Source organism: Pseudorca crassidens, chromosome 1 (genome assembly GCF_039906515.1).
Source record: "Pseudorca crassidens isolate mPseCra1 chromosome 1, mPseCra1.hap1, whole genome shotgun sequence".
NCBI lineage: Eukaryota > Metazoa > Chordata > Mammalia > Artiodactyla > Delphinidae > Pseudorca > Pseudorca crassidens.
The window spans coordinates 49,278,023-49,305,706 of record NC_090296.1 but is presented as its reverse complement, the minus strand read 5'-3'; the positions used below and the strand labels follow the sequence as shown (position 1 = coordinate 49,305,706).

Sequence of the window (27,684 nt, the reverse complement as noted above, 5' to 3'; positions counted from 1 at the left end):
TCTACCACTAGCTAGCCATGTGGCTTTAGACATATCCCTTGCCTTCTCTCCATTTCAGCTTTCTCTCAGGTCTAATGGAAATCACTGTTCCACCTGTTTTCAGGATTGATGTGTGCTTGAGAATTCCTGAAGTACAAAGCTCTGGTCAAACTGTCAGATGGTAGAGACACAGTGATAGTTTAAAAAAATATGTATGTGCCATTATGGTGAACAGTCTGTTCTATTCATTATGTTGCTTCTTCAGACAGGAACTCAAGCCAAACACAAATCAGATTCAACAGTAAGGTTGTCTGATCTTGTCCATTTCATGTTTAATTGGTAACATAAGAGAGATGGGAGATAGTTTTAGTTGACGTGATAAGTGGATTTTAGTAGCGTCCTCTTGGTTTGGGGACCTCTTCCTTACCCGTTTCGTCCAAACTGGTTGACTTAATATGCCATTCATAGACAAAAAGTAGCTTTACCCTTCCTGTTCTCTTATGATGCTTTTCCAGTCAAACTCCAACATTCAGTCATGAGTGACAGCGTGGTCAAGTGTGTTATCCTTGAAGCAGTCAAAGAGACACACTTCTCTTCCAGAATGAGTACATTTGTATCCAGGGCTTTCCAAGAGCATGCCCCCATAGTGATGGTTAGAGGAAAAAGAAGGAGTTTTTTTTAAAAAGATTGAAAACTGTACAAGATAGGAAGGCTTTTCATATGAAATATCTCTCTCTTTAAAAGAGTCCATTTGGGAAATCAGAAAATTTTTACATTTTTTACCAGCTTGTTTTCACATGTTTAGATCATTTTTATATGGGTTTTTTAGCAGTCTTATTTTCTGTTCATCTTAAGAACATCATTCCCTTGAAGAAATATTTTGGCATTCATTCTTGTTTTGCATAAGATTCTTCTCCTCTTCCCACAAGGTCAATCCCAAAGGCAGTGCGAGTAATGCTTTATCATTTCTTCATGCTGTTTTATGTGGAGGAGACAGAGAAGGAATAGTCTAAAAGACTTCTCTTCACAAAGCACATGGGTCTTAAAGACCATTCTTCACAAAACACATGGGTCAGGCTCCTCACTTGGAAATGGGTTGGTTCTCATCAGTGTTTTCTAATTTCTTACGTAACAATTAAGGCGGTGTTTCTGCCCTGTTTCATTACTTTGCACTTATGAGATGAGTCCTCTGTGAGCCAAACAAGAGCATGTTTTTCTAAAACCGAGTAACACCCACAGTGTTGGAAGTTAAACTGTAAGTTATAACGACCCCAGAAACTAAGTAAAAGTAAGAGTTGGAATCTAATACTTCTTCTAAATGTTAACATATTTTTAACGAGACATGTTCTGTATTGCAAAAGCAAAATAATTCATAAAGCTTGTCGTTAATGTCTATCCCACAGAACCTTTTATCTTTTAATATCCTGTTGAGTTTTCTTGGTAATATGTGAATTCAGAGTACATTCACAAATCTGGAGGCTTTTTTGAAAAACCCATTTCTTTTCTTTTGAAAAAATCTATCCTTTATCACCTTGTCTCCTTTTTTTTTAATGTGCAGATAATGAACATGTGTATATGGAGTTGTCACAAAAGCTTTACAAGTATTGTCCAAAAGAATGGAAGAAAGAGGCCAGCAAGGTACGACAATACGAAGTCACTTGGGTGAGATTACATTTATGAGCAAAATTCTTTTGATTTTTTAAAAGGTTTATTTTAATTATTATACATTAGAAAAATATCTTAACACTTTATACAGTAAATATTGGGAAAGCGAAATGAATTATAAGTTCTAAAATATCACATTAGTGAAGTATTAATAGCTTATAGCATGTAGCAACAGATTTTGAATATCTGCTAAAATAATATTGGATAATAACCTTTTAGTAATCTTGGGATAATATTTTGAAATGAAAAGCATGGAAAAAGTATTTGTTCCTGTTCTTTGGCCACGTTAGTTGTCAAAACTGATGGTCTAGAAATTATTAATCATTTTAAAATCCAATTTTACTATCCTTACATTTGATATTTTGTTACTTTATTGAACCAGTGCCTTCCATTTGCATAGGGGAGCATTCACTGGGAATTTACCTCGTGTTTTCAAGATCACCCCCTCGCAAATCAGTAATAATCCCCAGTGTCTAATCCTCAATCCTCCAATTTGTATTTAAGAATTCTTGGAGTAAACTGGAAGGCTACTTCAAAGCCAACTACAAAGTAAGGAACCTGAAGGTCTAAATAAACAAACAGCATGTTAGCATTTGGTATGTGGAATGTCAGACGAACAGAACATTGTAATGAGGAGCAAATGGTCACCACAGGGGACAGAGCTGAGAGAGGAGCTGGATCTCAGCTAGAAATTTCCACTGGCATTTATTTTTATCTTCCCGTATGTTGTCATTGGCATTACAGTGAATGAGTATCAGATATAGTTATAAAACTTCCCGTTTTCACATAAACTTGGTATCCATCTAGGACAACTGAGACAACTGTCTACCCGCTGCAAGCCCCTACTCATTAGAAGTAGATCAAACCTTTTAGTGTTTAAAAAGTTACTTGTAAATAATGGTATTTGTTGTTTTTGAAACCCACTTTTGAAGTAACTAAAAACAGCCTGATTTTTACGCATGTCTTTGTTTAGGGTATTGACCAGTTTGGACCCCCTATGATCATCCACTTCCGTGTGCAGTACTATGTGGAAAATGGCCGATTGATCAGGTATGAGGACAGGGAAAAATTCCGAACCGTTATTTTTCTACAGTACTCATCCTCTAACATATCAGATAAAGTACTTGTGTTTATTGTTTGTCTCCACCTGCTAGAATATAAAAGAGCAGGGATTAAAAAAAAATTTTTTTTTACGCACGCATGTATCTTCAGTCCCTAAAACAGAGGTACAGTAGACACTCAATAAACATTTGTTGAATGAATGAGTGATAATGTTAGATTATCAGTGAAAATGTTAACAATCTCATCAGCTCACATTTTCTCTACTCCACATTTTCAATAACAAATCAGTCACCAAAAAGATAAGAAAGAACTAGCACTCGTGTAAAGTGGAAAGTTGGTTAATGGATTATATTCTTTTCTGGTGGTGGTGTGAGGAGTGGAACAGCAGCAGGAACTCGTTCCTATAAAAATGCATGGGTGTTTATATAGCCTGGTTTTCTTTTCACTTTTGGGGTCTTGCTTCTGTTCTTGGCAGTAGCTTTAAAGCTAAGATTACGCCCAGTGGAGGTATCCTGTGAGAATCTTAGATGCAGTTTGGCAAGGGCAGGTAATTGATTCTTTTTCTGGAGGCAGGTGCATGAATAATACTGTGCTCATGATACAGACTCAGAATTCCCCAGTTTAGAAGCTCAGTTTATTATTTATATAGGAGGATTCAGTGCTGGAAGACTTTCAGAGGTGATTTTGTTGGCTGATAGAAAATACTAGAAATGTGAACTCTGTGTTTTACTTATTTATTTTTAAATTTTGAGAAACCCCACGTAAAAGGGACAAAGATACATGTGGCCAATGAGTTGTATCTGAGATTTGCTCTTAATATTTATGTTACTGCCACATGCAAATTAAAAAGTAAAAAATATTAGCCCGTAAAGAATGTTTTTAAAGCAGAGAAACTTTTCTAGTTATTCTCAGTTTATATAAAACTTTTTCTAAGTTTACTTAATTGGAATGGAATGTGCTGGAAAGAAGGAAAATATATTATTTAGCCACTAATTAGCCCCCTGGGACTAATGAATGTTTAATTGATCTCCATGCTTCTGCCCTTTTCCCCAGTGATGAGCTAGTCCAATCATTGTGTACTCAACATTATAAAAAGAAGTGCTCTGAAAAGTCATAAGGGAAAAAAAAATTACATAAATGCTTTATTTTTAAATTTTAAACTTTTCATTTTTAAACACAGTCTTGGTTAAAGTAAACCCGTATGTTTTTATTATCATCAACTAATGAGCTATTAATCTCAGGTGAACATTCAACCTAAAGTAATAGGGAGACAAATACTCATTAAATACATACACACACACACACATTTTTTTCTTGCATTTTTACTTTGATCACAGAGGCGTCCTGTTTGCCTGTGACATTTTTTGGAGCTTGACCATATTTTTCCCCAATCAGCACTTCTTACTCAGTGTATTTAATGGGGACTGTATTTATTTCTGACCTCAATGGATTGTAATGAGTGCACTATTCGTATTTTCATTTGTGACGACTATCATGATTCTTACAACATGTGCCTATAAAATCACACCCATAAAGTAACAGCCACTTAATTAAAAAAAAAAAGATTTAAGGAGAGTTTTCAGCTTATTCATTCTTAGAGGGAAAAAAAGACTATTCATAGTTAGGCAAATTCTTTTCTAGTAGGGCATATAAACAGAAATATTTTGAAAAGGGCCTCAGTGTATTTGTAATGTGCTCAGATGAAAATCAAAACAAAAAAGGACAGCATAACATTCAAGCCAGGATTGTCTCCTCAGATTTGTCCTTATTTGTGTCATGTGTGCAGCATTATTGTAGCAAAATTATTTTAATACAGACAACAGATGCCTAGGCTTCTAATACTTGTTCAATGTAGTATATCCCACATTGGAGTGGAATGATTCAGATCTGTTTTCCATTCTCTGAATGAATCAAATGCTATTGGCCATAGGAAGTGTTATTTTTGCAGTCTGGGTAGTCTGACTTGGGGTCCTGACACCCTGCGAACTTGGTGAAGCAGCAGTTAGGCAGCAATCCGGTATTAGCTACAACCTCCCCCTTTTCAGTGAGTGAGGAGGGAGAGGGGAGGAGGGAGCAGGAACAGAAGAGCTCTTGTCACCAGATGGATAGCAGGATTGGGGTTGTTTACATGCCTTTAGATTGTTCCATCAAAATGTGAGTTCTGTTTTATTTTCCTAGTGACAGAGCAGCAAGATACTATTATTACTGGCACCTGAGAAAACAAGTTCTTCATTCCCAGTGTGTGCTCCGAGAGGAGGCCTACTTCCTGCTGGCAGCCTTCGCTCTGCAGGCTGATCTTGGGAACTTCAAAAGGAATAAGCACAATGGAAAATACTTTGAGCCCGAGGCTTACTTCCCATCTTGGGTAGGCACTGTTTTCAAATTCTGAAGTGTTTTCTCTAGCACATTTCTAGTTCATTGTGTGGGTAGTCATGCTGCTACAAGAACTGGGAACGCAGATGTTTGATGGCCAGTACACCCTCCGTGACACCCAGATACACATTTCATACTTGAGAGCGTGGCACCTACAGTCTCTCGATGGACTCAATCTGCTTATGGGTTATGAGGAAGAGGATTGCTATCCATCGTAAAGATGGTGGAACTCGGTATTTGCCAGCCTTCTTTTGGCATTTACATGGCCTTGACCGTCTTATGTCCTCTTAATTCAAGCAGCATTTTTTCCCTTCGAAGGGAGAAACACATTACTCTTTAAAAGGTGAGATCATTCACAGCTTCTCCTGTGTTGAGGAAACAAATATAAGTAAACTGCTTGATCTGACCGCCATCTCCTTCACTCTCAAAAGAGGAGCAACCCCCTTATTTCAGCAAGAAAACTTAGGTTATTTGAGCACTGACGGTCTCAGAGGTCCTTTCTCCATCCCCACCCTGTTGATATCGCTTCCCATTCTTCCTCTAGGTCTCTGCCGAGACGTCTCTCTCTCCCGTATCTTCAGCCTCTACCCCAACTAACTCTTCTTAAGTCAGGACATACTTTGTTTGCTTCACACCTCCCCATCCTCAGGGAAGAAAGGAGGGAGGGAAAGAAGACCTACCAATCTCTCCTTCCCTTCTCAGTAAAGCTTCTTGAAAAAGTGACGATGTATATTTGATTTTTTAGCTTCTTTACTTCGACGTGTAATCCTCAACCCACATCCATCTGCCTTCTTTCCTCACCACCCCCTCCACTCATGGTGCTGTCCTTAAAGCCAGCAGTGACCTTTAAATTGCCAAATCCGGTGGACACTTTTCACTTCTTTTCCTGAATTTCTCTGCTGCATTTGACACTTAGTCACTCACATCCCAGGAGATCTCCTCCAAATTAATGCTTTTTACAACCACCTATGTACTGGCACCTCCTGAATCTGTTTCTCTCCCCTATGTCTGTAAGACAGCTGTTTACCCATAGGCACCTCACACTCAGAATGTCCCAAATCAAATTCATCTTCTTCACACCTCAATTCTCTGCGTTCCCTACCCCTGTGTTCCTAACCTCAGCCAGTGGCACTGCCATCCACCCGATCACCTAGAAACTTGAGTCACTCGGGGCTCTTTCTTATCACCCTTCTTTCTCCCTGCCCCACCCAGTCAACGAGAACATCCTCTAACATAAACCCTTGATTCCGCATCACCCAGCTTAAGAAATAAGATTCGCTTGTATTTTTGTTGCTCTTAACTTCCTAAACATTACCACGTGTCCTCCCCGTAGTGGTTCTTCATGTTTCCCAGGCTTCAGCTCTCATCAGCACTCCTGCAGTTGTCCCTGTTGTCACTGCTTCAGGCTTTACTCACAGCTTGCAGAGGAGTTGTTTTTGCTTCTGATTTAAACCTTCATCTTCGGAGTGAAGCCCAGGCTCCCAAGCATGACCTAGGAACTTCCCAGCATGGGTCCCTGCCAGCCTTTCCAGCTTCCTTTCTGGTTGTCCTGCACCTTGTGTGTTGTGTTCTAGCAACACTCAGCAATTCCTGTGGTGTTTCACACATTGGACCTTTCTGTCTGCAGCTCCTTTAGCTGGTGAGGCCCCCTCCCTGTTTCACCTGGCTACTCCTGCTCATCAGCTCAGGTGTGGTTCCCTGGGCAGACTGTCTAGGTGCCCAGTGCCCCTCCTCTGGGCTCAATAAGACCCTGAACATAAGTATTTTATTTTCAAATGCTCTGTTTGTCTCTTGCACTCAGTGATCTAAGTATTTCTTAGCATATTCTAAAGGACAGGCATAAACTTAACCTTTTCTGTTTCTTCAGCATTTCACATCACGGTGCTCAATATAAGCTTTTGTTCACTGGCTGACAGTGCTTCAGTTGTTCAAGAAAACCCACAAAAGATGTCAGGCTATTACATAGCAATGTCTGTTGGACCAAAGTTAACCTGTATTTACATTCCCTTAGTTATCCTCAGGTACTCAATGACCCTTGGTCTTTAAAGCAGAGCTTCCCATTAGTGTGCCATGGCACCCAGGGTGCTGAGATACCAGCTTCCTCAACCCTTGCGATCACCAAAATCATCTACTTCATTGCCCTTACAGATATTATTTTCTAGGGGTTCTTTGACCTGAAAAAGGTTGACAAGTACTGATTTAGGTGATCTCCATGTAAAAGGAACCTAGAAAGAAAAATCTGTAACTTGAGTTCTCAGCAAAACTTGATTATTGGCCAATAATAACTCATCATGTTTAATTCTCCTTAAAATATTCATAGGAAGAAACAAAACATCAGTAACTATAAAAACAATAATAAAACTAAAAATTCTCTAATTTTCAAATCCTGGTCATTTTAAGCACTAAAATGCTTTTTGTTCACTTTGCATAATTCTTTCCATATTTTATAATCTTCGTGAAATCAGCTAAGACTTTTATCAACACCTTTCTTTGAACCTGCAGCTTCTGGATACTATATATTTTTGATATCTAAAAGCTTTGACTACTGTCTGTTGAAAACTGAAGTTGCAGTGAATTGTAATGAATATTTGAGTGAAACTGTTTTCTCATAAGCATTTGAGTAGAGTGTTCATATCAGCCTCTTATGCAAAAACCAGAAATGTTTCTGAGAATTCCTCGCAGTCCCCTGCTTTCTTCGGATTAACATTTAGAACCTCCCACTCTGTGGCTGTAATTTTAGAAGAGTTAAGTAGGATCCGGACCCTGAAGATGTGCTGACAGTGGCTGCATTTCATGGTACCAATAATTCTGCAAGTATAAGCAGTGAGGTGGACAAAACTGTGCAAGTTTGCATGGTTTTTCTTTGTTGGTGATTTTAAAGCCAAGAGAACATATTTTTCCCATTTCTTGTGATTTTTCTTCTTAGATATGGAGTACTACAGCTAAATTGACTCTGTAGCTTCTAGTATTAGCTGATTCAGCCAGGTCACATAACAGATGATCAAAAAAGAATAAGCGTGGGAATTTTCTAATGGAAATCAGCCAATTTACATGGCCTGTTTTCGGTTCTCATCATTTGGGAGATGAGGGTAATATTTGCATCCCTCCAACAAATGTTGCATTGCGCTCCCATTGTATTCCAACAGGTTGTTTCCAAGAGAGGGAAGGACTACATCCTGAAGCACATTCCAAACATGCACAAAGATCAGTTCGCACTGACAGCTTCTGAGGCTCATCTTAAATATATCAAAGAGGCCGTCCGACTGGATGATGTTGCCGTTCACTACTACAGATTGTATAAGGTACAAAACTGCAGTAGGTCTGCAGCCATACCTCCTTGATCAGGAGACGTTTTTATTTAAAGTTGTCATTTTAATTTTTTTTAATGGGCTTTTAAAAGAATTTCATTTCAACCGCTGTTTGTCATCATTGGTCAGTCTTGGAGTCAATGATGCTTTTCCTCAGTCCTGGGAGCAGACTACAGGAGCAGTCCTGTAGTCTTTTTAATGGTCCTAGTATTGAGATAACAAGTGGCTGTAAATTGTGCATCTGGCTTTTCAGCGATTATGAAATAGTTATTTTTCTCTTTCCCAAATCCGCATTTCTGCCTTGGGGAGTAACATTTGCAACTTGTTCGATCAGTAATTTTTAATACTCCTTGAAGTGAAGCCGTACCTGCATGTATCCATTAGTAATAAGAACATCGCCACAATAGCTAATGTTTATGGAGTATTGTGTTTATGGGGCCACTTTATATTTATCCTCTTTTAAAAATCCTTATAACTATAAGATAGGACTGTAATCTTCATTTTACAGACCAGGATACACACCAAAGATCACAAAACTAGTAAGAGCCAGAATTCAACCCAGGTCTACTTGACAAGAGCCTGTGTGCTTAAACCACTGACTCTGTGCTGTCACTCTAAAGTTTGATACTGCCTTTCTCCTGTGTCCTTGTGTTTTGTGTTCTTGTGTCTCTAGCCTCATTTTTCCATACTGGGTCAGAGGTCACAGACCCAAATAATAACTGGGGTGGGCTCTGCAGGGAATCACTGGCAATATGTTCTGTCTTCTCTCCTGCTTCTCCTTCCCACTCCTCTCCCTATTTCACAAGTATCACTTCCATGGCAAGAACCCTTGAATTCCCATTTAAGTATTCAAAGGTATATTTATTCTCCAACCAAATAGGATGAAGTGGTTCAGAGTGTGATCTGTTGGGCCTACCTTTCTGGGATTAAATCCCAGCTTCACCCCTTACTGTGTAACCTTAGGCATGTTACTTAGCCTCTCTGTGCTTTAGTTTCCCCATAGATAAATGGGGATGGTAACAAAGCCAATAAACTCTGAGGTTTATTGAAGACTAAAGGAATTAGTGGGTGAAAAGTGTTTAAAAACAGTACCTAGCACGTGTTAGGCATGAAATTAAACGTGTTGCCTTTACCATTATTATTGTTATTATTAGGTTTGTTATCTCTCCTACATCCTTTGTGGTAAGATTAACGTAACTAGACAATTGGAGACTAGACCGTAGTTTGGATATATTGCTGGGTAATTTTCCTGGCTGGTTCAAAAGACTTAAAAAGAGAGCAAAGGATGTTATTTTTTCTCTTTCATGCGCAAGAGATGCATTGTTAATGCCCTGTCATCTTTCAAAGGCATAGAGTTCCACAAGATCTCTTCAGCTAAATTCCTGGAAGACTGAGTTCTTTTTTTTCTTTTAAGGGAGTTCATTGTGACACCTCAATTTATCTGAGAAAATGCAAATAAATGACATTTTTTGACAATAAATTTATATTTTTAAATGTATTAGAAGTATGAATGATATATCAGAAAGACTGTGGCTTTATAAACCCTCCATCAGCAATCACTCTTGCTGGGATCCTAGGCAACTGTTGCTACAATCCTGGGCATCTGTTAAGTGGAAATGATCCTATACATATCACAGGTTGGGAAGATTCAACAAGATGGTGAATCTGAAATAACCAGATGGAGTGCCTGGCACATTAGTGAATGCTCAGTAAATATTGGTTGCTTTTTATTTTGTAGGGAAGCTTTGGTATTTTAAAGAATCCTATTAAGTTCCTATTAGGAATCCTTTAGTGAAGTAGGTATCTCCAGTTTATCTTTCATGTAAAAATTAATTTTTCAATTTGCTTAAAGTGCACTACTTTTATGTGTCATAGAAAATCATTCTGGTCTGCTTAAAACAAGATAACTAATACTAGTGAACTGAATGAGGTGGGGAAGTAGATATGTTTTCCTTATAGGCAGAATTTTCATTCTTTAAAGAAATCACGTGGCCGCCATTAAAACTGCTTCATTTAAGTCCTGTTAATAAAATGGAGACAGAAGACAGGAAACTTAAAACAACAAGAACAACAACAAAAACCTCTGTGCCTCTTTCCCAGTAATATGCACCTCATACACGCACTACCAGCATTTTTATGAGCACAATCTTATTTCAGGAAGCAATCAGAACAGCCTTGAAAGGGAAATTGGCCTAAGCTCATAGTGATGGATTTGTTTCTCCTGTTAAACCTGTACTGTGTGTGCCTTTCTTGATGTAAAGAGTATTAATGGGAAAAAAAAAGCCCCAATAGTGAAAATAGGCTGTGGCTTCTCTCTACTATGCCAGGTAAGGATGCATTTTCTAAAAATATTCCTTTCCATGATCATGCAAAAACTGGCAGTAAATGTAATAAAGATCTGCATGTACTCATTTATTGTTTTTATTGAGAAATCTCATAATGAAAATATTTTAGTTACTCAGCAATTTTGTTTTCTAGTTTGAACTTTACACCTTATATCCACTTGTTACAGATGAGCACTTAGAAGATGTGGCCAAGTTCAGAATACATTCTTAATTGTACAATTTTTTCCCTTATACTTGTTGTAGTAGTTTTTTTTTTTTATGGTTTAGCTGGTAGAATGTATATCATATTGGCAAGTGATAATTGAACTTCTTAAACATAAGTATTTTCTTTCAAGACTAACTGAATGTAAAGCTTTTATAACTTTATTAGCTATCTTCATGAAAGGGCATTAACTATTCAGGCTTGCCTCTGACTTTGTTTTCAGAGTTGGGAGATTTAACCAGTTTTAAACATATAAAGTCTAGTACATCTCAGAATATAACTATGACCTTATATTCAAGATTCTAACTTCTGAAAAAAGATTAAGCATAAGAGAGAAGATTAAAGAAATGATGTAAAAGCAGCAAAATAGTCTTACTGGAGTTCTCAGTAACACAAATATTTAGAATATTGTCAGATATGAAAGTGTATATAATATAGTAAAAACACTAAAACTTTGAAATCGCAGGGATTTAGAAAGTAGAAAATACCATTACTGATTTAATATGTGCCCATGATTTTCTTAAATCTTATAGAAAACAAGGAATGCAGAAAGACAAGCAAAGTTATTTTAAGTCAAAAGCTTTCTAATCCTGAAATTTATCTTTGGTTCTTTTCTTTGGTGCTGAATTGTTCATTATAGAAGAAAAATATACTTTTTCATACAATTTTATTCCTATAGGATAAAAGGGAAATTGAAGCTTCTCTGACCCTTGGATTGACCATGCGGGGAATACAGATTTTTCAGGTTAGTTAATGAGAAATAAAGTGTCAAATGGCATCCACTATGTCTTACTCTGGCAGTGTGCCTGCCTGGTCCTGTGATAGGTTCACTGGTCCATTTCCAGCCATTGATTGGTCATTACTTCCTATTTGTCTAGCACAGATGTAGATAAGGTGGGATAGTCGAAGTGAAGCAGTCTGATCCTTGACACTAATAAGTCCTCTAGAACAGAAAACAACAAACCAAAGATTGGCCACAGTTCATCACTCACAGATCATTAATATCCAGACATTTTTCTTTGTGTGTCATTAATTTTTAATATTCTTTTTTATCATCTGGTGCATCTATAACTGTGGAAAGAAAAATGACTTTTTAATACAGTGACTGACCAGACATTTCAATTTCCGTTACAATTTTTTGATAAAACGTGTCCCTTGAGTAAGTAGTTACCATCATCCTTTTACAAGTGGGATGGTTTTATGCTACAGCCATAAACAAGGGAGAGAGATGCCTCCCTCTGTGAGACCTGGGAGAATATAAGGATGCCTTATCTTCGATATAGGCAAAATATCCAGTTATGAAAGTCTGAGTGCCTTATCTCATCTCTTGAATGCCTGAGTCTTCTGGACTTTTTATTTAAATTTAGGGATAGGCCAGAAGGGAAAAGATTGCCTTAAAAGGGCAGGTTAACACAGTCACTCAGGAACCAAAAGCGACAGAATTGTATCACTCCTCTTTTAATTACTGTCTGCATATCTCCAAAGAGAGTTGGGGACCTCTTTCAGATGTTAATTACTGTATTTTAGTTTTCTGGGAAAGAAGTTAGAGCTATTTTAGAATATCTGTCAGTTTCCTCAGTAGCTCTCTGTGCATTACTTGTAAGAGTTATAAGTAACTCTTATAATTCTTTCCACAGAATTTAGATGAAGAGAAACAATTACTTTATGATTTCCCTTGGACCAATGTTGGAAAGTTGGTGTTTGTGGTGAGTTTAAAATAACTGACTTAAAATACTCAGTTTTTTGTTTTTGTGGACTTGTATTGTTTTTTGTTTGTTTTTTTAAACAAAATATTGTTTCAGGCACAAAACTTGATATTTTCTCAAAATTGAAGATGAAAATAGTTAGCTGTCTTATATTCTTATGCATGTGGTATAATTATAATCCTTGCCACTTTTCAGTAGTGAACCTAAAACACAGAGTCTTATAGCAAAAGAAATTACTAATTTTAATTTGTGTATATGGTCCCCACCACTCTACCCTAAGTTATTCTAGTTTCAGAAGAAATGTGATGGGGAAAAGTTCAAGATGAATTCATCAAACAGAATTGTTTTTAAAAATGTACAGCAGAGGGATTAGAAAACAGAAAGCTGTAATCAGAGGGTAAATTACTCTTAGCATGGGGGTTGGCCATTTCTTGTGGAAGTTAACTTCTCTTGAGCAAAGAATAAAGAGTGATATAAAAAGATGTTTCTATTAATATCTGTCTGTTGAAACTCATCATTATAAAGAAAGGACTGCAATTCTTAACAGGAAAAGTACTTTTACTTTTAGATTATTGAGAATGATACACTTTCTTTTGTTGGAGCAAATTCTTGATTTTTCCCAGCTGTTTCACTGTTTTGTCAGCTGTATCCATTTGGGCGAGGGTTCAAAGAATTACAGTTAATTATATGTACTTCTAGTGGTCGTTAAAATTCATAATTTCGCTTTGTTCAGAAATTATTGGAAAAAATACACAAAGAAAGGAGGAAGATAAGGATTAGGACACATGTGCTTCTTTCTTTCCATCAGGAAGATGGCCTATATAAATAAAGGGCTCTGTTGCCAGATAGCATTTGGGCACTGACTCCACACTGCCCTGGGAGTTAAAAGACCTGTTTCTGACTTTACATTGGGCACAGTCCAATCTGATTTCACTTCACTCATACATTAAATGGGGCCTGACCTGCCTCCTACTCACTGGCTCTTTCTCGTTCAAGCTCTTTGGGAAAGGAGTGGAGCTATTTATAAATGAGCAAATTATTACCCCACTTGCCCCCTTCATGTCCCCAATTAAGAAGTAATAAAATACATTTATAGAAATTGAATTCCTTAAGGGTCCTGCACCCAGTGGTTCCTGAATCTAGTTGTGCATCACTCGCATCTGAGGAGCTTATTTAGATTTCTGGGCCTCATCATCCTCACCTAAGAGATTTTTGATTCAGTTGGTCTGGGGTGGAGACCAGGAATCTATTTTGGCAAACTTCCCAGATGATTCTTCTTGCAGCCAGCCCAGCCCTGCCTGGTTGTGTGACCCTGGGCAAATCACTTAACACCTCTGTGCCTTGGTTTCTTCATTCCAAAATGGGGATAATTGACTGTCCCCGCCCCCCACCCCATAGACTTGTGAGGATTAAGTGAGTTAATACATGCTTAGTGCTCATTAAGTGTAAGTTATAAGCATTCTAGCATTGACATCCAATGTTGGTTCCTTTTAAAATGGGAAGTCGAGAGGTAAATTCCATCCATGTCTGAGTTACACAAACCCATATTGCTTTGCACTGACTTTAAGTGTGTAGTTAGAATATGCCTCCCTCTTTGTTTTATCTCTCCTCTCCAGCTGAGAATCACTGTGCCTGGAATATTCCTTTCTGTAGTCCTGCTGCCCTATTCATTGTCAGGAAAGTTAAAGGAGTCAGTAACATTCCATAACTGTAAGGAACTTTTCCAAACCCTTGCCCTCAACTTAGAACTTTATGTGAATGATCCCAAACCTAGTGAATGAGATTCCTCTACTGACAGAAAGATACTTACGCTACTTCCATCTCTTATTTCTCCTTCCTGTCTCATCCCTCTAACTGTCCTTCCGGCTTCCAGCTCCCTCTTTTATCCAACTAGAGAGTTTTTCATTTTTTCTAAACCCTAAATAGATATCCTTTATTGTTCACTATCATAACTCCTTTATTTCCTTACCAGAATTTATCATAAGCTGCAATTATTTTATGTGTTTATTTACCATCTCTCCCACCAGAATGTAGTGACATAGGGGTAGGGACTTTGTCCTCTGCGCTGTTATTTTCTCAGGGCCTAGCAAAGTGTTTGGTACATTGTAAGTGTTCAACAGATATTTGAATGCATTACGCTTCTAGAATTTGTTGTCTTGTTTACTGAGTTAGGGTGTTGGGATTACATTTAAGGATGCTTTTGTGATGGGCCCTTCTCTTCTCCATTATGTAAATGGCCTGGCCAGCCAGAGAAACCAAAGATGGAACCAGAAGACCCTGGCTAGGCACTTCCCTGAATTTTTGGTAATCCTCTGTCCTGTGACGTTTTTGAAAGGGAAAACAGTCATTTATCCTCCGGGAATTTTGGATGGAGCTTTATACATTTATTTCTGAGTCTGTAGTTTTCCTTACTGACTAGAAAATGAAGGGGAGCTTGGCACATCGGATACTTTTCTTCCTGATCTGATTCATGCCTTCCCCCCACAGGGGAAGAAGTTTGAGATTTTGCCAGATGGCTTGCCCTCAGCCAGGAAGCTCATCTACTACACAGGGTGCCCCATGCGCTCCAGACACCTTCTGCAGCTCCTGAGTAACAGCCACCGCCTCTACATGAACCTGCAGCCTGTCCTGCGCCACATCCGGAAGCTGGAGGAAAACGAAGGTCCTGCAGGGTCTCGGGCGGGAAGCAGATGGTGCTTTTGCCACCCAGGGCCCCGTACCCTACAGCTGCCAAGAACTGGGGCTTTAGTCTTGTGAAGAGTGGGACCTGGGGACCGGCGTCTCCAGATGCCCAGCAGCATTCCTGTTTCATCTCAGCACTGTCCCAGAAGGCCCACAGTGCTAGTCAGCATATCCGAGATTATCCCTGCCATTTAGCTACCTTCGAGAACAGTCTCTGTAAGGTTTCCCCACACTTGGCTTGAGAATTCTTGCAGAAAGCCACCACATGAAGGTGCAGGCCAGGGTTTCTGTGCATATCAGCTTTTATCTGCATCTCAGAGCTTTGTTTATACACTGATCCACCTTGGTGCTGTTATCCACAGGCTATCTGGAATTCCTTCCAGTGTGATTATTCCTTAGGTTAGAGTGACAATAAAGGTGGGTCACAGAATGTCTCCAGCCTCTTGTTGACTGCTAGGAGGCCCCGTGTCTGGCTGAGCAAGAAAGACAAACAAAGGAGAGAGAAGTTTACAATTGAGGATCTTGTCAGCCAGTCCTGTGGGAGCTTTGCTGAGACACAGAATAGAGCAGTGCCTTTGGGGCTTCAGAGTTCCAGGCCCTGAAAGTGGGGTCAAGTCATGGTGAAGAGAGGAAGACGGGGATGGGGGCTTCTAGCAGCAGACTTCAACTTCACAGTATTAACCTAATGGTTAACTCTTTATCTCCTGTGGTTACCCTGTTCGGCACACTCCAGCTTCTAATCCCCAAAAATGCTACTTTGCATATTTGGTTTTTTAATGTCTTCGACTTTTTTGCAAACTCATTTTGTAGTAATTCTTGGTAATTCGATTGGATTCTATTTGGGGTATTTGCATGAATATTAGGATGCAGATTCATATTTTAGGTCCATATCGGAAACAGATTTCGTCCTCTCAGACCTCACTTTTCTTAAAGAAGTGAGACAAGTCCCTGTCCTCTTTTTTTTCCTAATTGGGGTATAGTTGCTTAACAATGTTGTGTTAGTTTCTGCTGTACAGCGAAGTGAATCAGCTATGTGTATACACATATCCCCTCTTTTGGATTTCCCGTTTAGGTCACCACAGAGCATTGAGTAGAGTTCCCTGTGCTATACAGCAGGTTCTCATTAGTTATCTGCTTTATACATATTCCTGTATATATGTCAATCCTAATCTCCCAGTTCATCCCACCCCCCTTTTCCCCCCCCTTGGGGTCCATATGTTTCTCTACATCTGTGTCTCTATTTGTGCCTTGCAGACAGGTTCATCTGTACCATTTTCTCTCTTAACGAACAAAAACCTTATAGAGGTTTGCATCTGATTGATTTCTCTCAAAAGCTGTCTGTCAATTTAAATGAGACCCAGTTTGGAGAAGCCATTGTAATTTAAGTAGCAGTTGGAATGTGAATCATTTTCCACTGTCTGCCACCAAACTGCATCTGTCTTCAGAGAGAATTGGTCTCACTGTCAAGTGTATTGGCTTCCCCTGCTGCTAGACTGCCAGTTCTTTCCCATGATGACTCATCAGTATAATAAATGCATATATCTCTCTGACGCTGATATGAAGATTAGGAATTTAAACAGGACAGAAGCTCCAAGGAAGCTTGTGAGAATAGGTAACTTAGGTTCAGAGCCCATCATTTTGCCAAGTTGGCTTCATTCCTAAATGGCCAACTTGGCACCTTGTGAAATTCACTTATTCCTGCAGCTCTCTGCCAGCAGCATTTTAGTAAATTCTTGTTTAGGTGACCTTAACGGGAGCCCCTTAGAGCTTGAAAGAATTAACGGACGTCGCCTACAGATTCTAAAGCAAAATTACATAGAATGTCAAGTTAAGAGGGGAGGGCTTTGTCTGTTATCAAGCATAGCACCAAGTGCATTTGGGAGCTTATGTGAGTAGGGGCAGTGAGGGAATGATAAAGGTGCAGATTGGATCTTTTACGTGGATACATATAGATAGATTTTGCGGGGATGGCTTTTTTTCCTTTACATCTTTAGTTTTCTCTGCTTAGAAATCCCTCCAGATCTGAAGAAAACCTGAAACAGTTTCTTTGGACTTACCTTGGCCTGAATCCATTTATCTCACCCACACTTAAGGACTCCATCATTTTAAACAAAAAAAGCTATTAACATTAGCCAAAAATCACAGCATGAAAAGAATCTATATTTTTCTTAATTAAATTTCATCTAGAGTCACCTTGTCTGAAACACTATTTTCTCATTTTATAGTAAAAATGATCACAAGAATCTTACGGTATTTAGAACAGATGGATAAAAAATGCTTTCTGTCTTTAAAAATTTTTTTCACCTCAACTTTATTCAATAGCTAGGGCTTATTCTTAGGTCTGTGTCAAGAGGGCACATTGACTGCATTATATTACAAAATAACATATGAAAAACTTGGTGGTCTGTGGGCTTTTACAGTAGAGGGAATAAATAGAACACTGACACATTGATGATTTGCCCTGTTGACACCAGTGATTACTAGGGGGTGAGAGGTTGCATTTTGCATCTCTTAGAATAAATTTCAGAATTATTTCAGCGTTTCCCTCATTTTGTAACCGATTGGTATGAAGCTTCTTAAATGTTTGCAGAGGGTCTAAGAGATAAAGCACAATGACAGGAATAGAAGCCAGCACACGGAACACCAAGGCTGCGCTGACACATTGACAGGAAGTAATTCATGCTAGGCTCCTATTAGATAGAAAACAAGTTGGCAAAGTGCTTGTCTTCTAGTGACTATGCTTATGAGTATAGAATAACTGTAGTTGATTCCAAATCTACAAGAAATTTGGGAGTAAAAGGGCTATTTGTAAAGAGACAGAAAAGCTTTTAAATTATTAGATCCACAATTCTCAATTGTCTTAGAACTCGAACACCATATAGGACTTTTTATTTTTACTTTTTCTCTTCACTTTCCACCCTTCCAAGGGCAGCATGGCTATTGTATTGAAACTACAGTGAATAGAAAGTATGAGAATTTTGCAAACCCCTTTAGTTCTTCATCTTCATCTTAACTCCTGTTGCCTTCAGAAAATAGGAAATCATTAGAACCCAGTCTAACCCTAAAAAATGGGCTGTAGATGGATGTACTTTTGTTGCAGTGATGGTGTGTGTTAGGCTCTGATGTCTGGTTCCAGTCTGCCTCTGTGTGGCTACACACACTCACCTTTGTGTGTTTCAGCTCGATTCCTTAGAATTGACATGAAAGGGCTGAAGCCCAGAAATGTATACACAGCCTTCTCCAAGCATTTTTTCCATTTTGCATCCTGGAATGCATATTTTCTCTTCCTGCTGATGTTCATTCCCTCTCTGGGGAAGCCTGTGGTGATTATACTTCAGAGCTGGATTCAAACAAACATCAAGAGTGCAAGTATTTTTACTTAACCAAGACACAATACAATTAAATCCATTAACAGGCCCTTGAGAACCCAATTAGTCTAATAGTCAGCAGTTTCTGAAATAATATCAATTTAACATTCCCCAAATGCACTCTCCATTTTTAACATTGTTCTAATGTGTTATTTCTCATCAGTATTAAAGATACAAGGCAGTTTAACTATTTCTTGGTTTTAAATTTCTGACTTGAAGCACAGTTTCTATCAGTTGTACACCTGTAGCTCAGTTATAACTTTGTGCCTTTATGTAATGGTTAGTTTAGCATTCGATAAAAGGGACTTTCCAATATTGTGTCTTTGCTACGTTAAAGAGGTGTACTGACATGTTAAATCAAAGAACAGTTTTATCAATCAGAGGCTACATGAGTATAAATTATCAAACCAGTAGTGATTACTCTGTGTTCTTAATAGATGGTAAAACCTCACTGATTCAGCCTAAATGCAGAAAAGCAATCTTCATCCATGAAAATCTAAATTCTAGAATTTTTTGAAAGGAATTCTCAGAAGAATAATTTTATTTTAAATTGTCTTCAACAGCTAGAGCTAAGCTAACAATGGCCCAAATTGAACAGATGAACACATCAAATGAAAGGCAATTAGCATAAGTAGATTTATTGAACTGTTTCTGTAGCAGTTCTTTTGAAATTATCTGTGGGGAAGGACCAGATTTTTAAAAACTTCCAATCCACTGTGGACCGATACTTTTGCAAAGCTCAAAATCACATTCGTGGATGTCCTGGCAATGTCAGATCACTCTAAAAGTTTCTAAATGTTTATTCTCAATTCCTGAACTTATTCCACTGTGGACCAATAACAGTTTGCAGACAAGAAGTGATCTGCCATCTTACACTTTGAGTAGCATTCTTCTATGGTGTTTGAAGCTTTAAAACTCTTTGAGTAGTTAAATACTCGCCTCATATCTGTGGTACTGGTTTTTGTTCATTTTGCAGTCTTCTTAAATTGAGCTCCTATCAGAATTATGAGCACTTTCCACTCACTCACTTCTGAATGTGAAATTGTACTTGTTCTCGGCTTGACCCCCGCTAATCAGCTGTTCCTTCTGCCTTGGTTGAATATAATGACGAGCTGTCTTCCTCACCACACAGAGAAGAAGCAGTACCGGGAATCTTACATCAGCGACAACCTGGACCTCGACATGGACCAGCTGGAGAAGCGGTCCCGGGCCAGCGGGAGCAGCGCGGGCAGCATGAAGCATAAGCGCCTGTCCCGTCACTCCACCGCCAGCCACAGCAGCTCTCACACCTCGGGCATCGAGGCTGACACCAAGGTCCGGGACGCGGGCCCCGAAGATGCCTACCCCGGCAGCGCCATCCACCGCAAGCTGAAAACCTGCAGCTCCATGACCAGCCACGGCAGCTCCCACACCTCCGGGGTGGAGAGTGGCGGCAAGGACCGGCTGGAGGAGGATTTGCAGGACGATGGTAACCTGCCCCCCAGGCCCTCCGAGCTAACAGTGCTGACCTGTCGTCTGGGATGCTCTGCTTTTTCTCTTCCAGTTTTTTCGCATTATTGTTTCTGTAGAATTGATGTAGTAATAGAGAAGAAAGAAACAGCATTTGGCTGCTTAAACCTGTGTTAAGGCATAAGATACGATCAGACCTATAGCCTGTATCAGCCAAACTTAGTACTTGTGTGCATCTTTTTTATTTTTCTGTTTCAAATAATTGCTGTAGCATTCAGGTTTGGGGAAAAGATACACTGATTCCATTAAGGGAAACTGCAGAACATACGTGTGCTTACTATAGAATTCACGTGGATATCAAATCAAGTTGCTAAATGCTCTGAGAGAAGGCAGCCATGGGTGATGGGGAGCTTCATGCACTACTCATTCTGTCCTTGTTGACAGTCAAATCATGGCATTAGCAGACTTGTAGGTAACACAGCAGTCCTGTGGAGAAGAGAAGCAGCATCTAGTTGAGAGTTGTCGCTAGAGTTTCCTGTTGTGGAGTCTCATTAGCAGATTTATTTTTAAATATGAATAATTAAATAACCTCCCTCAAGGTGTGGCTATGAATTTCAGTGGCCATTTCCCCTTAGGTCACTAAATGTCTTTTCTTTCTTTGTCAGAAATAGAGATGTTGGTTGACGACCCCAGGGACCTGGAGAGGATGAATGAAGAGTCCCTGGAAGTCAGCCCAGACATGTGCATCTACATCACAGAGGACATGCTCCTGTCTCGGAAGCTGAATGGACACTCTGGTGAGCTCCCTCGGGAAGGTCCTCTCCTTAGCTAGTGGGTTCAGAGGATACTTAATAATGTAAGAAACCTAGGTAAGAAAAACAGTACAAATTGTTTAGATAGTACGATCTCAAATTATAAAAATGTTTACATGTATGTGACAAAATATACATAAAATATTAATAGCCTTTTCTCTGGATGATGGGGTTATGGATGTTTTTATTTTCTTCTTTGCATCATCCCAGTTTGCCAAAATCTCTACAATTTGAGCCCATTGTTTTAAAAACATGGAGCTAAGATTGAGTAGTGACGTAGTGTACTGCTCTGTCCTTCATTCTTGTGGAAGTTTGGCAGGAGTCTGTTCAGTGTTCTGAGCACCAGGCTTGATACTGAGTTTTCTAGTGCTGGTTCTGGGTTTTGGAGCAAATTATTTATAGGCAGAAAAGGGTTGTACCAACCCCCAAAACATGAGTGTCATCTGAGAATAATTTAAACTGTCTACATGTAAACCAAGAATGTACATATATCATTTTTTAATTGAACTAATCATCAAACAATACATTCTAGACACTGAATTATTATGAGACCCTTCTAAAGAGATAGAATACAAAAAGTCATTTCTGTAGGTTACTAGCAGTGGCTGAATAACAATCACATTACTTACTCAAGGTTCTTTTTTTATCAGGTAGAAATGTACTTAAGCCATTTAGCCTTAGGGCTCTGGGGCCTGACCTATTCACTTGCTCCATCTGTTTGCAAGAAAAATATGAGTGGTTTTTACTTACATCTCCAGTTCGCATTGACAATTTTACCTTCTGAAACATTTTTCCTGGGTGCTTTTTTCCCATGCCACAGTCACTTAGGGAAGTGTCAGCCCCTGGATTTCTGTTTCTGAATTATCAGGTTCCCCGAGCACTGGGGCGATGAGGAGCTCTGTTGACCTCAGAGCCCCAGAACTGACTTCTCACCGTGGCCTCCCATTTTGGTGTCTCACCGGTGGCATCTGCTGCAGGAGGCCTGTGCCACGGTGTTCCCGCTGGCCAAGAGGAGCCTCCGGAACACAGTGTGTTCCATATGCTGGTCCTGGACCTAGCCCTTTGTGGGCGTTTGCTCTTTAGTCAGATGGGTGCTAGGCTCAGCGCCATTTATAAGAGGTGCAGACAGACACAAGGACACACAGACACTGGCCAGGACACACAGCTCCTTAACTTACCTGAACCCAGTTCCCACCCAGATCTGTGTGACTCCAGAGGAGGCCCGAGCCCTGCACTTACCCACTGCTTGTCTAAGTAGAGCCAGACCTAGAGGCTGTGTCCAGGTTAAATTCAAAGTCAGTGTTGTGTGGAGAGTGGGGGGAGCTTTAGGAGATACAGTAAAGAGATTGCTTTGTACCTTCAGCCTTTGTGTTCATTCCTAACTGCATCATAAATAGCTTAATTAAAAGTTTATTTTAGGAAATGCAGTTTCTAACCTCCGTCCTGTGCTCTAACCCCACATGTATCCCACTCCTCCTATTCACTGCAGCACAAGGAGAGAATGTGATCCCCCCTGGTCATCTGCCACCAAAGGGCCACAGTGAGATGTGTGGGCAGTGGTTAATAGTTGCCCTTTCCTTCTTGGTAGCAGTATATGTCAGATGAGTGGCAAGAGGGATGAATAATTTGAAGTCTTCACTCGTTTTCCTCTGCGTTTCACTTTAGGGTTGATTGTGAAAGAAATTGGTTCTTCCACCTCCAGCTCCTCAGAGACGGTGGTCAAACTTCGAGGCCAGAGTTCTGATTCTCTCCCACAGGTATGGAAGGGATTGAAATTTTAAATCAGCAGCTGAAGGTATAGAAAATTTTAAATAGGAACTTACATTTATAATTACATAAATGAGCAAAAATTTAAAACCTTAATGAAATGATTCCTAGTAGATACATGCATTCTAGTTTTAGTCTGAATTTATGTCCATTTATTTTCTAGTTCTGTTTATCTTTGAGTTGGGTTTTTATTTGGATGAACTATGTACTTTGTTTCATACTTTATGTGGGTGGGAAGCCTCTAGTCTTCAGGCTTCAGGTTAATTCTGGTGTGTGTATGTGTGTGTGTGTTGATCTCAACAACTGGGAGAGTAATTTTCTCGTCAGGTGTGTTGCGGTAGAAATGTTTCCACACTCTAATTATTCCATTCAGATTGAATCAAACTATGCTAAGCTAGAGCATTTGATAACCCATGATCACTGGTTAAACTATTAAACTATCAGAAGATATAGATAAATTAAAATACACCATTGCAGCATTTAGATATAATCTACTGCTGATATTCACCTCTGTCTCCAGGGAAGCACTTGGATGCTCTCTTTTGTTTTTTTCCTTCTACGTGTGTTCCTCTTTTCTTTCTTTCTCTTGCATTCTGGCAATCTTTGCCTCCTATATTTTTCTCTCTTTCTTCCCTTTTTTCTCATTTGTCCTTTTTTTCTTTTCCATTTAAGTAACCATAATGTGAACGTGACATTTTATTAAATATTCTTCTGGAAACTCCAGTGAGTGATATTTATTGCAGCACATGTAGCATGATGATTAGGACTACAAGCTATAGGGTCAAACTAACTGGGTTTGCACCCCAGCCCTGCCAGTCAGCGTTAGCTCTTACTGTACATGAACGTTTGTGGGGCACAGCGAAGGATCAGCTTCCACATCTACCAGATGGGAAGAGCATTCGTGTGCCTGCCTTGATGCTTTGTGGCGATGACCTGATGAATTCTATGTGAAATTTCGGTGGAGCCTCAGAAGACGTCAGTACAAGGATCGTCATCTTCAGGAGGCTCTCGGACCTGACCCTTCCAAGAAAATGTTGTTGAGCTCAGGCTCTGTTCTTTCTTCCTGTTACTTTTTCCTCCAGCAAAAATGATATCTTATTCTAACAAGGCTGGCCTTTGTGGTTTCAGCCGCAAAAGTAGATTAGAACTATAATGCCTCTTTTCATTAAGTAACCATTAAGGATCTTCCATTCATGTAATTATTGGAACCATTTTTTAACCTACTTATATTTTCAGCTGGAACCACCTCTTGGGATAATGAGTTCTAAAAGTCTGCTACCTGCTGTGTGGAGCATTTGTCAGAGTGTGACCTCTTGCAGTGTTCGGGAGCCCACCTCTTTATCCTGGGGCCGTCTCCCAACTTGCTATACCAAGAGCGCTTCGTGTTATTTTTCTACCCAAGAATTGTGGCTTTTGAAAAAATAGTTTTTTAAACTGTGTTTCTTGAGTAATAATTGGTTTGTTTTCCCATTTCTTATTAAAAGAATAACAGACCTCAGCATGAGAGTGTTGCCGTGCTGAATTGCCATATCCTCATGGAAAAACCGAGAAACAGTATCTTTACCTCTGCAACCTGATTTTAAGATAACTGCTTGATTTCTGAGATGCTAGAGACAGTTGGATTCACATTGCACTGACTTCCCTGTGCCTTGGGTTATGCATCTGTAGAGGGGGGAGAATAATAGCTCACAGACTGATGGGAAGATTAAACGAATTCTAGGGTCTAGCACACAATAAGGGCTCAGTAAATGCTAGCTGCTATTATTTGGTGGTGGTGGTAGTGACGTTTTGCTCCACAGGGCCTCAGGGCCCACAAACCACAGACTGGAAACCACGTCCTAACATATAAGGATTCCTTAACCTTTTATGATTTTGCAGCTTCTGTCTGTACAAGGCAAATAGTGCTAAACTTTCGCTTTAGTCTATGCTCTTAAAGTTGTTTCAACCTTCTCTTGTCTTGTAGACTATATGTCGAAAGCCAAAGACTTCCACCGATCGACATAGCTTGAGCCTCGATGACATCAGACTGTATCAGAAAGACTTTTTGCGCATTGCGGGGCTGTGTCAGGACACTGCTCAGAGTTATACCTTTGGGTGTGGCCATGAACTAGATGAGGAAGGCCTCTATTGCAGCAGCTGCTTGGCTCAGCAGTGTGTCAACATCCAAGATGCTTTTCCAGTCAAAAGAACCAGCAAATACTTTTCTCTGGATCTCACCCATGATGAAGTTCCAGAGTTTGTTGTATAAAGGACGTCTATGTGCAGCTGTACAGACAGCCTGCTGTTCGATAGAGGCTGTGAAAGCCATGGGTTCTTTCTTTACCTATTACTGTGCCATATTTTCTTCACCCCAGACATAGCTCTTTCTTTATAATATTTGCGACAGAAATAAAAGCTGAGGGACAGTTGCACTTTAAGTATTACACAGAAGTAAAAGGACTGCAGAGAATGTACACAAGACAAGTGCCCAGAAGTTCACTGATCCTTTGGAAGGAAATGTGCTTTACTGGTTACCAAGCCTTCAGAATATCCAACTGTGGTGTGTTTGTTCATTGTTTTGTTTCCCAGTTCAGTTACATGTAACAACACTTTTTTTTTTTTTATCATGTGAAAGATGTTGTTGGGTTCCTTTGTTTGCTTGTACATTTTTTTACCACTCCGTCATGAAATGCCGGTGGTTGGAGGGAAGAGAGAGAGAAGAGGCTCTCATTTTTTAGTAGAGAGACCGTCACCTACTCAGAGCCATTGCCACCCCACTGGGGCTGTACCAAAGTGAACACGAACGAAGCAGTCAAAATCCAGCACGCCAAAGATGCCTCCACCAGAAGGGCAGCCGAGGGCCAAGAAGATGTGAGTCAAGCAATAACCAAAAGACCATGCATGCCGTGATGCCTTGTGACTCCTTCACACCTGGTCAGTGCCACGTCATCCTCCTGCTCTTCCAGAAAGCTCTAGGACTCAGCTGAGCCCCTTGTCCAAGTAAAGGATCAGTTGTGTTCATGCCATAATGAATTTTGTGGAGTTTCCAAAACCAGTTTCTGTTAAAACTATGGAAATGTCTTAAAATATGTCTGTACTTGGTGGATTTTTTTTTTTTTAAATCAAGAGCAAAGTATGGTCATGCTGGTTTCTGCTTAACCAAAATACCCTAACTATACGTACATGTTATACATATGTAAATATATGAGACTGTGTGTGTTTATATGTATTTAAAGCTTACTAACTTTTCATTTTGGCTCCCATGACTATCTCATATACATGGTCTTTCTTGTTTGGTAAAGAGGATATGTCATCAAATGAATGATGCCTACAGACAATCAGTTGATAGATACAGAGTTAAGAACGACTGTTTTCTCATGTGTCTTTTGCCATAGTTCTCAACCCTGGTTGCATCATAGAATTATCTGGGGAGCTTTAAAAAAATAACAATGTCTGGGTCCCAACTTAGATGAATTAAATCAGTCTCTTGCGGTGAGACCCAGGTGGAATTGCCTTTTCTTTTAAAGTTTCCAGATGGAGCTAGTATGTAACAGGATTGAAAACCACCGATCCAGAGGATATCTTTTTCATTAATTTTGAAGTATACAGAAAATGTTAGTGTTTAAGAAAGAACCATTTTTAAGACAGTTACTGCTGTCCACTGCTGTTAGGATATATCCACTGCTGTTAGGATATATAATGAAACCAAGTCAGGAGATTGAACTTAGTAACCTTTAGATGTACAGTAACAGTGTTGCTCACACTTCAGGAAAGTACTTTAGCACAATGTCTTTCTATGAGATGTTTTTAATGATTTCATATTTTACAACATTTGTTTACCATATTTTGATATACCATTTTTTCTATCTACCAGGTTTTATTAAAAAAACTATATTATTTTCTAAAGAAACAGTCATATTTTTATACAAAATTAAGTTTTCAGGTAACAAAGAAATAGACTTAGGGTACGGCAGCACCTGCAGTGTTCCCCATGGATGGGAGTCAGTATTATAAACACATGGAGAACGAGAACAAACTCCACCTGTACTGTCCCTAGCGTGCCCCCGCCGTGGACGTGACAGGGCAGTGTGTACACACAAGCCTGGTCAAATTGGCTTAACTTGACACTTTAAAAGGAAAAAAACTCTATGACACTCTATAGTCATGAAATGATTTTGCTTTTATGAAATGTTTGAAAGAACCAAAGTTTCAGGTATCAGAATGTATAAAAGTATCTCAGTCTTTGTATAAAAAGATGAAAGTATGAAAGGATCATCTAATGACTATTTTACTTATGTCATTAAATAATCCACCATTTCTTACAGATGCTTAAGAGACAAATCCTGATGAAGTTTGACTCTAAAGAGCCCAGCTCATAATGTGGTACATTTCCTTAGCTCCTAGTGTTTCTTGTGTAAACATTAAGAAAAATATATTTAATTAAGTACATAGTGCTTTATACTTTATTTTCTCTCTACTTCAAACAGAATCAGGTCTTTAGGGTTTTTCCAGCATCGTTGGTGGTTTTGCACACCCTCTTTCTAATTGCATTTATGAATAGTCTTGTGGGTTTTCAAAAATGAAACATGCTAAGGACATTTTTGCTTTTTGATCCACTGTTTGCAGCAGAATTATATATATGTATGTGAAAATCCATTTTGAATATCTACATTTTTGTATTTGGAAATTGTTTTAAAAATAAAAAAGGAGAAGTATAAAGCTGTTATTTATTCTGCATTTGTTAATATCCATTGCTAGTCAGTATACCAATTTGGTATATATTGCCCCATACATCTACATTTGTATTTGCAACAATGAACTTTATATCTACATAAACTGTAAATAATCCTTTCTGTGAAAGGATCATCATATCAAGGTGATACCAAAAGTGTGTGAAAAAAAAAACTGCATTATTTTGTAATTATTCTTATAGGAATTTCATGGTAAGATTAGCAGTCAATAAAGTTACTTTTTATTTGTCTTTAAA

At 39.1% G+C, this 27,684-nt stretch overlaps 1 protein-coding gene across 2 annotated transcripts in view; it reads left to right on the top strand.

Annotated features, from left to right (window-relative positions):
* Window positions 1–27,684, top strand: part of FRMD6 (FERM domain containing 6) — a 79,035-nt gene extending 51,351 nt beyond the window's left edge. Inside the window, exons 4-14 of one of the 2 annotated variants that reach the window (XM_067735922.1) lie at window positions 1,538–1,617; window positions 2,618–2,694; window positions 4,885–5,071; window positions 8,226–8,381; window positions 11,614–11,679; window positions 12,572–12,640; window positions 15,128–15,302; window positions 19,823–20,158; window positions 20,805–20,936; window positions 22,617–22,708; window positions 24,682–27,684. In XM_067735922.1, the coding sequence (XP_067592023.1) occupies window positions 1,538–1,617; window positions 2,618–2,694; window positions 4,885–5,071; window positions 8,226–8,381; window positions 11,614–11,679; window positions 12,572–12,640; window positions 15,128–15,302; window positions 19,823–20,158; window positions 20,805–20,936; window positions 22,617–22,708; window positions 24,682–24,966 (1,655 nt within the window). In that variant the 3' untranslated portion in view covers window positions 24,967–27,684. Of the gene's footprint in view, window positions 1–1,537; window positions 1,642–2,617; window positions 2,695–4,884; window positions 5,072–8,225; window positions 8,382–11,613; window positions 11,680–12,571; window positions 12,641–15,127; window positions 15,303–19,822; window positions 20,159–20,804; window positions 20,937–22,616; window positions 22,709–24,681 lie in introns of both variants that reach the window. The other variant, XM_067735914.1, reaches the window with a different exon arrangement.